This window comes from Numenius arquata, chromosome 12 (assembly GCF_964106895.1).
Source record: "Numenius arquata chromosome 12, bNumArq3.hap1.1, whole genome shotgun sequence".
NCBI lineage: Eukaryota > Metazoa > Chordata > Aves > Charadriiformes > Scolopacidae > Numenius > Numenius arquata.
Genome location: NC_133587.1, coordinates 25340217 through 25353418, shown reverse-complemented (window position 1 = coordinate 25353418; position 13202 = coordinate 25340217). Strand labels below are relative to the sequence as shown.

The following is a 13202-nucleotide window of genomic DNA, read 5'->3' as shown; positions in this document are numbered from 1 at the left end:
ACATTTAATACTTAGTGAACTGGCATTTACTTTGTCGTGGCTTCCTTCTAATCCTCATAGTTTGCTATATTCAAATTATCGCTATTGCAAACACATCCAGCCTGGAAATGGCCCATCCGATGCTGCCACGGAACGAAGCAGCTGCCCCTGCACTTGCCTACTGCTTAGCTCCCAGTCCTTGTTTTCATGTCTATGTAAAATTTTCTGCAGCTATTTAGGAAATCAGGCAGGGAACTGATCCAGCTGACAACTCGTCTGGAAATAAAGGATTTCTTCAGCTATGCCAGTTGACTGCAAGACCAACAGCATGAACAAGTGTGCGTTTGGAACTGAAGACCAGGAAGACAGCTGGATTTACTCTTTCGGTACCGCTGTTAGCTTTTACTAGTTTAAAACATCCACTGAATTATTAAGGTGTAGTTTCACAATAGGTTTATCCTGCTACTGAAAGGTTAAGTATTTCCCTTTCAGCTGTACATTCCTGTCCCCTCCCCTTGCACTAGGTCTTGCACATGAGCTGCATCTTGTGGGAACTGAGCTGAGACCAAAGCCAATAGAGAACACACTGAAAGACTGTCTGTTCATGCAGATGAGGTTATTGTGTGAATGCACAAGCACTAGTATCAGCAAGGTGTGCATAGGATGACCGACAGGATTACTAGTTGGGATTGGTAGTGAGGACTTAAATTAACTTAAATCAGCCACAAATCTGCAGAGTTAGGCTACAATCATTTAGCTTTTCAGGACATAATATTTATCTTGCCTTTCTACAGTAGCTATCATGCTGTAGCCCGGCTCTGTGATCCCTTTGACATTTACTTTGTATTAACTAGCCAGTATGAAAATACCCATAGTATCACCATGCTCTACTGCTGGGACAGGGCAAGCAACACATGGGCTTTGTTTCATTAGACGGCCTCAGTGCTGTGGGAAACGTGCAGGGCTGAACTTACTATTTCCTATGGGGTATGGGAAGTCTATGTCTAAGGGACGTCTGTGGGGCTGGATGGGATCCACCTAAGGGTATCGAGGGAGCTGGCAAAAGTGCTTATCAAGGCACTTTCCATCGTTTATCAGCAGTCCTGGCAAACTGGGGAGGTCCCAGTTGACTGGAGGTTAGCAAATGTGACACCCATCTACAAGAAGGGCTGGAAGGAGCATCCAGGGAACTACAGGCCTGTCAGTCTGACCTCAGGGCTGGGGAAGGTTATGGAGCAGATCATCCTGGGTACCAGTACGTGGCATATAAAGGACAACCAGGCAATCAGGCGCAGTCAGCATGGGTATCTGAAAGGCAGATCCTACTTGACTAACCTGATCTCCTCCTATGACAAGGTGACCTGCTTAGTGGATGAGGGAAAAGCTGTGGATGTCATCTACCCGGACTTTAGTAAAGCCTTCAACACGATTTCCCACAGCATTCTCCTGGAGAAACTGGCTGTTGATGGCTTGGACGGGCGTATGCTTTGCTGGGTAAAAAACTGGCTGGAGGGTCGGGCCCAAAGAGTTGTGGTGAATGGAGTTAAACCCAGTTGGAAGCAAGTCACAAGTGGTGTTCCCCAGGGCTTGATATTGGGGCCAGTTCCCTTTAATAACTTTATCAACGACTTGGACGAGGGGATACCCTCAGTAAGTTTGCAGATGACACCAAGTAGGGTGGGGTCATCAACCTGCTTGAGGGTAGGAAGGCTCTACAGAGGGATCTGGACAGGCTGGATCGATTGGCTGAGGCCAATGGTATGAGGGTCAACACTTGGATCCTGCGCATGGGTCACAACAACCCATGCGGCGCTACAGGCTTGGGGAAGAGTGGCGGGAGAGCTGCCTGGCAGAAAAGGACCTGGGGTATTTGTCAACAGCTTGCTGACTATGAGCCGGCAATGTGCTCAGGTGGCCAAGAAGGCCAACAGCTTCTATCAGAAGTAGTGTGGCCAGCAGGACTGGGGAAGTGATTGTCCCCCTGTACTCAGCACTGGTGAGGTTGCACCTTGAATACCGTGTTCAGTTTTGGGCCCCTCCCTACAAGAAAGACATTTTGGTGCCGGAGCGTGTCCAAAGAAGAGCAATGAAGCTGGTGAGGGGTCTAGAGCACAAGCCTTAGGAGGAGAGGCTGAGGGAACTGGGGTTGTTCAGCCTGGAGAAAAGGAGGCTGTGGGGAGACCTTAGGGCTCTCTACAACTACCTGAAAGGAGGGTGTAGAGAGGTGGGGGTTGGTTTCTTCTCCCAAGTAACAGGCGATAGGACAAGAGGAAACAGCCTCAAATTGCACCAGGGGAGGGTTAGATTGGATAGTAGGAAAAATTTCCACACTGAATGGGTTGTCAAGCATTGGAACAGGCTGCCTGGGGAAGTGATTGGGCCACCATCCCTGGAGGTATTTAAAAGATTTGCAGATGTAGTAGGGATGGGGTTTCGTGGTGAACGTGGCAGTTCTAGGTTTACTGTTCAACTCGATGATCTTAAAGGTCTTTTCCAGCCTAAATGATTCTATGATATCCCATCAACTTCACAATATTTGTTACTATCACTTCTACCGCTCTCCTGGTTTTCAAATCTCTTGTCAATGGTCTAGTGAAGAAGTTAATTCTACTGACGTTGTCCTGTGCAAGCCACTTGGCCTTGGATTATGCTTGTTGTATTCTTTTTCCCTTGTATTATATTTTTTTCTGAAACTATGTAATCAGAACTGCACATAATATTCCAGATGCACAGGCACCAGGGATTTAATGTGATAGAACACAACATGAATAACACCATTCTATTTATTCCCCAATAACCGCTAGCAATGTTTGTTTGATTATTGAGGAAATCAGAGATGACACTCCAAGGAAACTAACACGATTTTCCTCCTGAGCCTCAACAGCAAAACTCAGGCCTAACATAAGCTAGAACTGTGCACATGTTTAACTTTCAAACACCACCACTCATTGATTAATTGAAATTCCTTCAAACAGCTTTAAATTCAATTGTATCAAAAATATTCATAACAACTGCAAAAAACAAGTACCTTCAGTTTGACTAATATTACCATTATTTCCTTCTCTTTCCTTTTTCTCTTTTTACCTCACTTTTTCTTTGTCCTTCTGTACTGGAATGAATCTTCTCCACTTTTTTCTTTCTTTTATCCTTTTCTTTCTTTTTCCCTGTATCATAATTTACCTCTGCATTTCTTTTTTTCTGCTGTCATTCTTTCTCTTTATCTGCTCTGCCTTCCTCTCTTGAAAGAGAATACCCTCAGCCAGCAGCTGAGATCTAAGTGTCTAGAAACAAAATCTCACCACAGAAGACAAAACTCTGCAGCTCCCGAGCTTCCCGGAAGAGGCAGTTCACGGGATTTCACCACAGAGATTTCTCTAAAACACATCAGCTTGGAATGTAAATTTAATCCTTTTTAGGTTCTCATTAAAAGGTATATGATCAGTCTGAAACTCCCCATCCTACAGCCTTCTCTGGTTGTGAGAATGTAAAGAAACAATCCTATCTTTTCCTTTAAACGACTTTATCTCCCAGTTTCTCGCAATCTGTATTAAGCCATCTTTTTCCCAGAAAAGGATCGAGTATTTTTCTCTGCCGAATGAATACAGGCTCTTTTACCTACAATTTGAAACTCTCTCAAACAGCACTGTGCAAATTGGTGTTTTCTCACCTCCCTGTGTCCCACAGTTAAAGAGCTCACATGAATAAGGACAATATGCATAAAGAAGTCTTCACATAATGGTGAATAATCTGGATATTTTTAAAATGAAACTGTGTGAACAGATTCTGAAGCTTGGGAAGTTACTCCAAGTAGCAACTTCTGGGAACATTTGGGAAGTCATTTCATTACAGACCAACACACAAAAGTTACAAAGTAGGGCTCAGCTCTGGTGTGGCTTCCCGGCATCTTGCCAGTACTGATTTAAACCACCTCCAAAGGTGATCCCCACCCTGGGATGTAACCAGGAAAGCTGGCAACAGCATGGTAGCAAACCTACACCCCTGCCTGTGCTTGTTACCATTTAACCCTCCCAGTTAAGCAGTTCAAAGAGTAGTGATACCCAGAGGAATTTAACATTAAAGAAATAGTCGACTAGTTGCCACTGAAACAGCAGGAACAAATGGGGTCCCATATAGTTTCAGAACCCGTAATTTCAACTAGGGGAAAATATAAAAATATTCTTTTCTTTTTTTTTTTTTCTTCAAAGTCATCCCAGGGCCTCTTCACAACTTAGTTCCAGTAACAAAAAGGTTTTTTCATATTTTTCACTGAAACATTTGTAATGGAAGAAACAGGAATGAGGACCTACGTGTCATTACTAAAATCATATTAGCACTAATTAGCATTAGTGCTTGCTCAGCCTGAACTTTTTTCCTCTAAATATACAACCAGAAATACTGAAAACTCCCAGAAAATGGGGGCAATTGTGAAACACCTCGAAAGGAAGGGGGCCAAGAAAATCACCTGGATGAGCTCAACAGAGCAGAAAATTGTGTAAAAAGTACACTTTTAAATGTAATATAAACATTAAATTAGAGTTACTGAGGGAGCAGTATAAAAAGAGATCATGCAAGAAAAGAAATAGAGAAACAGAAAAACCTGGCAGAGTTGTACATCGTAAGCTTGTTGTAGCAGAAAATAGGGAAATATTGGAGTATTCCAGACTCTGCTAAAAGTCAGCATGAGAGCTTATGAGCGGGCCAGTAGTTGCAATACGCTGCGTGAACCGGAGTAGTCTTACTACTAGGCTACACACTCAAGAGTTACAGCAGTTAAGATGGACGTTAAAAAAAAAAAGAGACAAAAGGACTTCTGCAATATAAAGAGTCAGAAATAAATAATCTGTGTATTAACAAAATCGTATGAGAAAACAGCAGCATGACCAGTATATTTTGACATTAATTGGAAGTGGAAAGCATTATACAACTGGTTAATATTACTGATTTTGTCTAGTATTTTTCACTCCTCCTCACACTTTTGGGGAGAGTAACGCAAAATTTTTGTGTTTTCAGCAGACCTCTGGTACTCAAGAAAGAAGGTAACTTTTCATTAACAAAATGTCTTTTGTTTAACCTATGAAATGTTCATCTATGGTATAAAGCATGAAAAATATAACCCCATAGTAAAAATATAATAGCACATCAAAACAACAGGATACACTTGAAAGTATCAGGTTTTATGAGCCTCTTGAAGCGATACCACACAGTGACACGATACATGAATATTCAGGAGCTGCCAAATGAACGGCGAGGAAAGCAACTGGGAAAAGAAGCTACAAAACTAGGGATCCCTTGCATCATTCCAATCACATGGACCTTTTTTGGTGGGCAATCCACCACAATCTCCAAAAATAAACTCTACTTAAAAACGAGTAATCCACTGCCTATTTTCAGGCATCCCTTTCTACATAGAACCACAGTTTTCCTTCCCAAGCGAAGGACTACCCAAGGGGTGGGGGGAAGGGCAGCAGGGAGAATGAGTTAGCCCAGGCTCTGCTCTATCCCAAAATACTTCCAGACCAAGCAGCCCATTCCCCTTCCCGGAAAGCAGCTGTCTCCTTTTGTTACCCATTTGCCTCACAGCTCAAGCAGCAGCACTTTATGCTACTGAGGATACCTGGGTTTGGGGAAGGGCTGTTACTGAATACTGAAGCATGGATCGCTTTATGCATTTAAAAATCCTTAGGAACACCACTTGAAAAACTAATTTTGTTGTCTTTGGAGTCAGATGCACAGAACTGAAAACACAGTGCAACGATATTACTGATCTGGTTAGTTATACCTACTACATCTTTAATTACACCACTGTATACTGTTCTCTTCCCCCCCCCCCACACTTACTGCAACAAATGGAGCTTTTCCAGTGCTCCTTTAAACCTGCAAGAACAATTGGCAGGACAAAGAATATTGTTTTCCGAACTAGGAAAAGAGCTGGAGCACATTTACATGATTACATTTGTTTGGGAATGTGACTCGATTGAAAAACAAGAATGGACACTAGGATTCCCAAAAGCTAAACAGAAAACATCCTTTCTTTAACTTGACTATTCGTGCTCCCATTAAATTATTTCTTACTTTCATTCACAGATCAGGAGCAGAACCTAGTTTGACAATTAAAGGCCTAGGAAGAAACATTACCTTTTGACTAAAACAGTTTAAAAAATACAGCTAAACTGAAGAACAGCAGGCACTATCAGGAAAACCATAAAATCAGCAAATTCTTACCTGTTATTTAATGTGGTTGGCAGAGGATGCGTTGCATTGGGTGGCACGGTTGCGTGAGTGAGAGGAGAAGGGTTCTGTGATATTGTTGCTGGGGTCTGAATTACCCCGTTTAAAGCCCCTACAATTCCATTGATTGCCAGCTGGCTGGCTGGCAGCGCTCCAATTATTCCACCCACACCAGGCACTGCAGGAATGGTGGAGGTTACAGTCTGCATACCACTAGCTAGTGCCCCCACTGTCACACCATTGACCTGTTGAACTCCTGTGACTCCTGAGCCTTGCTGAGCTGGACTCTGCCCAGCAGGTGGTGGAGTGGAAAGAGCTGATGAACTGCTGGTGCTTTGTCCGCTGGAGGTTATCTCCTGGTGTAAAAACAAACAACAAAACCCCCTCAGCTGCATAAAATTTCACCTAAGAGCACAATGCAAGGACTATGATGAGTTAACTTGTAACAAGTTTAAGTTTAGAAAAAATAAATTAAAATTACCTGATTTAATACAGGAAGAGAATTGTCCGGTAAAAAACTGTTTCCCAGATGAGGGCTTTTACTGCTGTTCAAGGAATCAGAGCTAGGTGCTAAAATAATTATTCCAAAAAACACATAGTGATTAAATTTCTGTAACGTGTAAAAAGATTCAGAATACTTATTTCAAAATAACGTCAAAGGTAAACATAGAAAATGTAAAGTCAACCTTAATAGTAAAATATTAACTAAATAATTGATGAATCAATAGATTCAAACAGATGTGCTCCAGACTGAAGTAAAAAAGCAACTGCACTGAAAGAAGTAGTAATGCTTTATATAATCCTTCCAACTGACTTTTAAACATTTTAACACACCAAGAAATATGTAGTCCGTATTCATCCTGTATGTATATGCATCTCCCATCAATGGCATATGTGGATTAAATAGGTATTTCGTATCCATAGATGTTCAAATTACTTTGACGCTTTAATACTCTGCCCTACTTACCTGCTTGTACTGGAAAGGCATGTACTTGATGAGAAGGGCTAGGATTTGAAGTTATTGTTGGAAAGGGCACCGAAAGCTGTGCATTGAGAAGCTGCAGCCGCTCCTTCTTAGCGGTCAGATTCTTTATCTGTTCTTCTAACCGCCTGTTTTCAACCTGAAGTTGGTGTAATGATTTAAGCATTCCTAAAACTGAGGTGAAAATGCATATGTTATCTTTCACAACCCCATTCAAAGAATTAATAACATCTTCATTTTTTTTAATTTCTGCATTCTTACTGTTTAAGACTAGCATTAAGTCATATGTGAACATATAAATACAATTATTACTGAGAGATACATTAGAGAGATTTGACTTTAAGTGGAAAGGTCCAGGATCAATTTTGTGTGATTTGAAGTGCAGAAAAAAGTAAGCAGCCTGTGATAGTAATTTTGCAATATGTCTACACTCTGGCTTAAATACAGATAAAGTCACATCATTAGGGCTGACATTCATTTTAAGCAAACAGCAGTACATGATAACTCATCCCCAAACCAGAATATAAAAATAGTATTATTTTGGTAGTACAGGTTAATTGCATAGTTTGGAAAAACCTATTTCAGCTGCAGCATTAGAAATTTTAAACATTATCAAAACAGAAAAAGCTTGGCAAATACACATTCAATTAACAATACAGCCAACCAACAACATTTACGTAAAAACAAGCAAGTTTGTGAAAACGGAGTTTTTCTGCTTTAATGCCCTGTACAGCGAGTCACAAACTTACAGAAACAATGAAAAAACAAAGTCATCCAACGTGAAGTTATCACGACACACCTTGTTGGGAGCAGGAGCTCTCAGTTGCTTTGAGCAGCGATCTACAAATCACCCAGCAGGGAGCACTGTGTGAGCACTGCAGTTACCACCCCTTTTTTTTGCAGAAAAAGGGCATCATCTTCTGTACTAACCTGATTTTTAACCAAGCACAGTTTTCTCAAACTCCGGTTTGGTTTCAGAACTTGGATTTCCCAACTAGGACTAGAGTGTGACTGTAAAGCCACAGGGATGGACTTTTTTTTTTTTTTTTTTTTTTTAATTCCAAATTGTATTTGTTTAACATGACCTCTGGGCCTACTACAGACATAAGTCTACTGGTATAGGCACATCTGGTCATTTCCCAAGGATTTAGCTTTTATCCCTCCTCTTCAAGAACATACAAAGGAACCCTCAGTGAGCCCAAATGAGATGCAATAAGACTTAGCTAAACCTGTCCTCCAGCTATCATGTTTAAAGGATTATCCCTGCATGAATTTCCTCACAATTAGCATTTTTGTCAGGATACCATTCATAAAAATACCAACTAGATACCACTTTACACTACCAACAAGAAGAATATGTTCAATAAAATATAACACAAGCCCCAATCTAGTATTAAAAAAAAAATATTTTAAATGTATTTGATCATTGTCTTTGATACTGATATATTGTTGAATATGGAGATCCAACTTATCTACTCATCACTTATGCTTTTAACATATTCATTCTTGGACTATTCCACTCTATTAAACATAACTTCAGAAAATAATTATTTGCTTGCTTTGAGAATTTCACAAGAAATGCAGAGCATAATAAAGATAGGAAAGCCCAGTAGGACACCTGCCTAATATTTGTAAATATTTTTTTAGAACAGCAATGGAAGTAGGCAGTTTAGATTTAAAAAAATGAAAAATATAACAATAAAAAATTATTATACCAGTTTATATCACACTATATGAAGCAAACTATATGAAGGGGAACCGCGCTATAGTATTTACAGTAGTGGATCTAAGAGTCCAGAATTCATTTCCAAACCCTGCAACCGACCAGCTGGATCTACAAGTCACTTCTTGCATGACACGATTTCCCCATCCATAAAAATGTAGATAATTATAGAGAACTCTTTTGTAATCTACTGAAGTCATGGGCTGCATCAAGAACTGTGTTACAGTTACACACCACGGTTATATTTCTATTCACAGCAGAATATAAGTTTTTTAAAAATTCTTGGACAAGCACTGAATGGCAGTTCTGAATAACACAGTTAACAAAAGCAGTAACAAACACAATGTGAGTACTTACTGTCACTAGGGGTGCCTTGCTCTAATAAAAACTGTTGTCCTTCACTCCATTGCCTCTCCAGAAGCTGTTCTATGCTGGCTGCTACTGGGGGCAAATTTTCTCCACAACTGTTCCCTGATTGATCATAGCGAATCTGCAAGCTGCTTACAGGGGATCTGTTGAAAATATTGCAATTTATTGTTTAAAGAAAAGGATGAAAGGAAATGTATTAGTAAAAGGCTGTTGCAGTTTCTTGCCTTACATCAGCCCTTATCACCTACCTATCTTACACTTCCAAGACTAAGTTAATTCATCAAAATCACTAAGAAGTCCCGGTTCTCACTGCCAAGGATTTAGTAAAACAAAGTTGTAATATTTCACAGCGTGAGAATTTATACTGCAAAAGCACATAACCTCTTCTTGCGTACAGACTAGTGTAATACCTAAGTGACAAACAGCATTGTATTAAATTATACAACACGTACTTCTACAGCAGGAAACAATTATATATGGATAAATAGAGCACCTGTCTGAAGAAAAAAAATAATCTTCAAACCTTCCCAGAGAAAACTGGGAAAATAAAACCAATTCATTAAAATCAACACAGTAATGGTACTTCCACATAGAAAAGCACATATATAATTCCACTGCCTAACCTGTTTTAAGAAGAATCATGTAAAACCAAATTTTTGAGTGACTACATGAAAATATTTCACAAGGGGCGCAACAGAAGTTGAAGTTATGCTCTGCCTGTCCTGTGCACACTTAATATACTTTCTTTTTTACTTATGATCACGCATAGTTCAAAGAAAAATCCCTTTGCCACATGCCTTTCCTCGTTCGGGAGAAAATTAAATATTCAGCACACAGCAACTAAGAAAGCTGGGTGCTCCTCAGGTCCTATGAGGAGGCTTCTTTGGCGCTGGATGAGGCAAAATTTAACCTGTGAGCAAAACCAGATTCTCAGAGTATTTCTGACTCAGAATTCTGGCTTCATGTATGTGTGGTCCCATTCCTCATACATGACCAACACCAAAGCCCACTAAAAGCTGGCTGGTGCTTTTGTTTGTTTTGTTGTGGTTTTTGGTGTTTGGTTTCTTTTTTTTTAAATCAACTCCAGGGAGCTCAGATTCAGATTCTTATACATAACTATTAGTGCCATCACAGGATCTCAGCCACGCTGTTCTACATACAGTACAAACTTTCCACCAAGACCACCATAGTCCCAGTACAGGACAACATATAGAGCTCAGGAAATCAGTGTGTTAATTATGATTAGCGTAATAAGCAGTGGTCACAGCACATTAGCTACCTAATGACCGTCAAGCATTTTGTAGGCACCAGAGCAAAGCTATTTTAACGGGAAAAGGTTTTAAGTAGGTGACTTAAGAACTCTAAGTATTTATAAATAATTCCTCTTTTGCATACAGGATGAAAGAAGAAAAACACCTGTTAAAACAAAAAGCCCTGATGAACGGGTAACCAAGGTAGTGTTTTTTGACAAGAGATGACAACTCAAGAGCATTTAACAGTTCAGCACAGAGATGGAAAAAACACCTTAAAACTAGTTGTTTACACAATGTGCCAAACTGGTAAGAAGGAAGGTTGATGCGGAAACATTCTGAACAGATGTACTACACTCCATTACAAACAATGCACTTTAAAAAAAAAAAAAAAAGAAACACACAAAAAACCCCAACCCCCAAACAGAAAACAAATACAGAAACCCACCACACAACCCCCAAGCAACTTCTTTCTCTCCACGCATGCTTTTGAAGGGCACATAACCCTACTCTAACAGATTGCACCATTCGAATTATAAATCACCAACAAAATTCTTGTTGGGCTTAGGACTGTTTCCTATCAATTTCACAAAGGCAGAAAAAAAAGCAACACATGACTATATAACCTCTGCAATTCTTCACTGGAAGCCTGTGCAGAAGGAGGAAAAAAAAAAATAAATCTAGTTTTCCCTGTATCGCAACATTAGTCAATCCATCCTCTTCCAGCTGAACCCCCTCCTCATCCGTTAGACGTGATACAGTTCCTGCATACCAGGGTTGAATCCTTATTCCATACAGTATTTTATCATAGTTTCCAATAGGATTATAAATGTGCTGTATGCGCAGGTCCAACGCTGTCACCGAGATGGGAATCCCTTGTTTCACATTCCATACCTCACTTACTTTTGCAACTGTTTTTTGTTTAAGTTTGGGGTACAGTTTTTCAGACTCTTATAATATTAATTGTAAGCAGTATCACATTTAGATATAGGCATACATGCATATTTCAATGCAGGTATTACATAACATGTTTTTAAACATAAGGTTAAGTACAGGGTAAAAAAAGTTTAAATGCTACCTTGGGAAAAGCAGCAATTGCTTTGCAAAATAGAAACAGCTCACATTTATCAGCTATATTTATATTTCTCAAATATATTAAAATTTTAAATATGACAGCTTAAACATCAAACACTGTGGTTATATAGGGGTACAAAGATATAACGATATGAATTTGAAACGACCATACAGCTCATGAGTCCCATACGTTCACATATGAGCTGCAATAGTCTGTGTCATCAACAGCAAACAATTGTTTCTGCAAGTGTTTTTGTTTTAAACAACTATTTGAAAATTACATGGTCTTTCAGAGAAGTTGGTTATTTATGAATCTCATAAGCTTCAAAGGGAAGAGAGTCAGAACTTGCAGAAAAATATTTTTAATAGATAAAAGCAGGTAACACTCAGAGGTGCAAAGTTTTCAAATTTTTGAAGTTAGATTTTTATTCACTATAAACCATATTTTAAGTAATCAGTTACTTATTTATTAACTGGGGAAGGCAGGGATATACCTACATGTTTTAGAAACATCCACATATATGTGATCTTTCTTATCATACAAACTAGGGGTGAAATTTGCTGACTACTGAATTTAATTAAATGGGTATTTTTTCTAAATTTTCCTATACCAGGTGTTTCAGACTAAGTTTTTCCATCTTTCAATTTTGAAACTGCAGCAGTAATTTCTCCCTTCCCTTCTCCCCCCCCCCAACTTTTGGCTTGTTTTTGAATGACTTTTTGAATGCCAATCAAGATCTATCTGCTCTTTGCGAAGCGATACAGCTTCCATACGCTCTGCAACAGTGGACTGAGGTGGCCTTTGTATTACACAGTTCTCCTGTGCCGTCCCCATGAAACCAGCTGAAATGTGACCATGCTGTAAGTGCTGGACTGCATATACCCTGAACATACACGCCATAGAAGCGTCATATTTAAGTTGTTTAGCTCCCCAAATATTCTGTCTAAAGCCAGCCTGAACACAACTATGACCTACTGCAAATCGTACAAAGACCAGGCCTTTGCATATAAACTAAGAAAGCATCAAAACTTGTCATTACCACACCACGTATGCATAAGAGGACTACTTAATAATTATCACCAAAAGTTCTGGAATTTCCTAATTGTTGAGCGTTTCCCTTTGCAAAACTCTTAAAACTTACTTGTCTGTATATATACAGACGTGTTTCTTATTCATATAAAGATTTATATGCTAATGTAAATGTATGTATTTATACTGAGAACACAGTCTAAACTAATTTATAAATATTCCACTTAGTGTTTTAGAAGCAACATGTAGTGGAAAGCTTAAAAGCCTGTTCATGACTAGGTAATACCACCTAAGTACTATAATGGATATCCTCACCCCATTCGACAAGAAGTCTTTTGATTAATTAAGGAATATAGCACAAGATAAACAACACCAGGCATGTACATAAAATTACCTAATTTGGAGATATTTATTATAAATTACTGTAATAAACACATGCTGTAACAATCAAATTTGTTGTTACAATGCTCTATCTGCGTAACTACCATTTTTTAGCTACCCTAAATCCTTTTCAAGATCAAATTCTCATGGTTAATCTTAAGGAAAAAAATACAGTAATAACACTAT

The 13202-nt window shown here is 39.2% G+C and overlaps 1 protein-coding gene across 2 annotated transcripts in view; it reads right to left on the bottom strand.

Moving 5' to 3' along the window:
- MLLT10 (MLLT10 histone lysine methyltransferase DOT1L cofactor) overlaps positions 1-13202 on the bottom strand; it is a 137297-nt gene that overhangs the window by 5248 nt on the left and 118847 nt on the right. For both annotated transcript variants that reach the window (XM_074156954.1, XM_074156955.1), the window contains exons 15-18: positions 9270-9424; positions 7175-7363; positions 6689-6777; positions 6202-6563 (exon numbers count right to left, since the gene is read on the bottom strand). In XM_074156954.1, coding sequence (XP_074013055.1) covers positions 6202-6563; positions 6689-6777; positions 7175-7363; positions 9270-9424 — 795 coding nt within the window. The remainder of the gene's footprint in view (positions 1-6201; positions 6564-6688; positions 6778-7174; positions 7364-9269; positions 9425-13202) is intronic.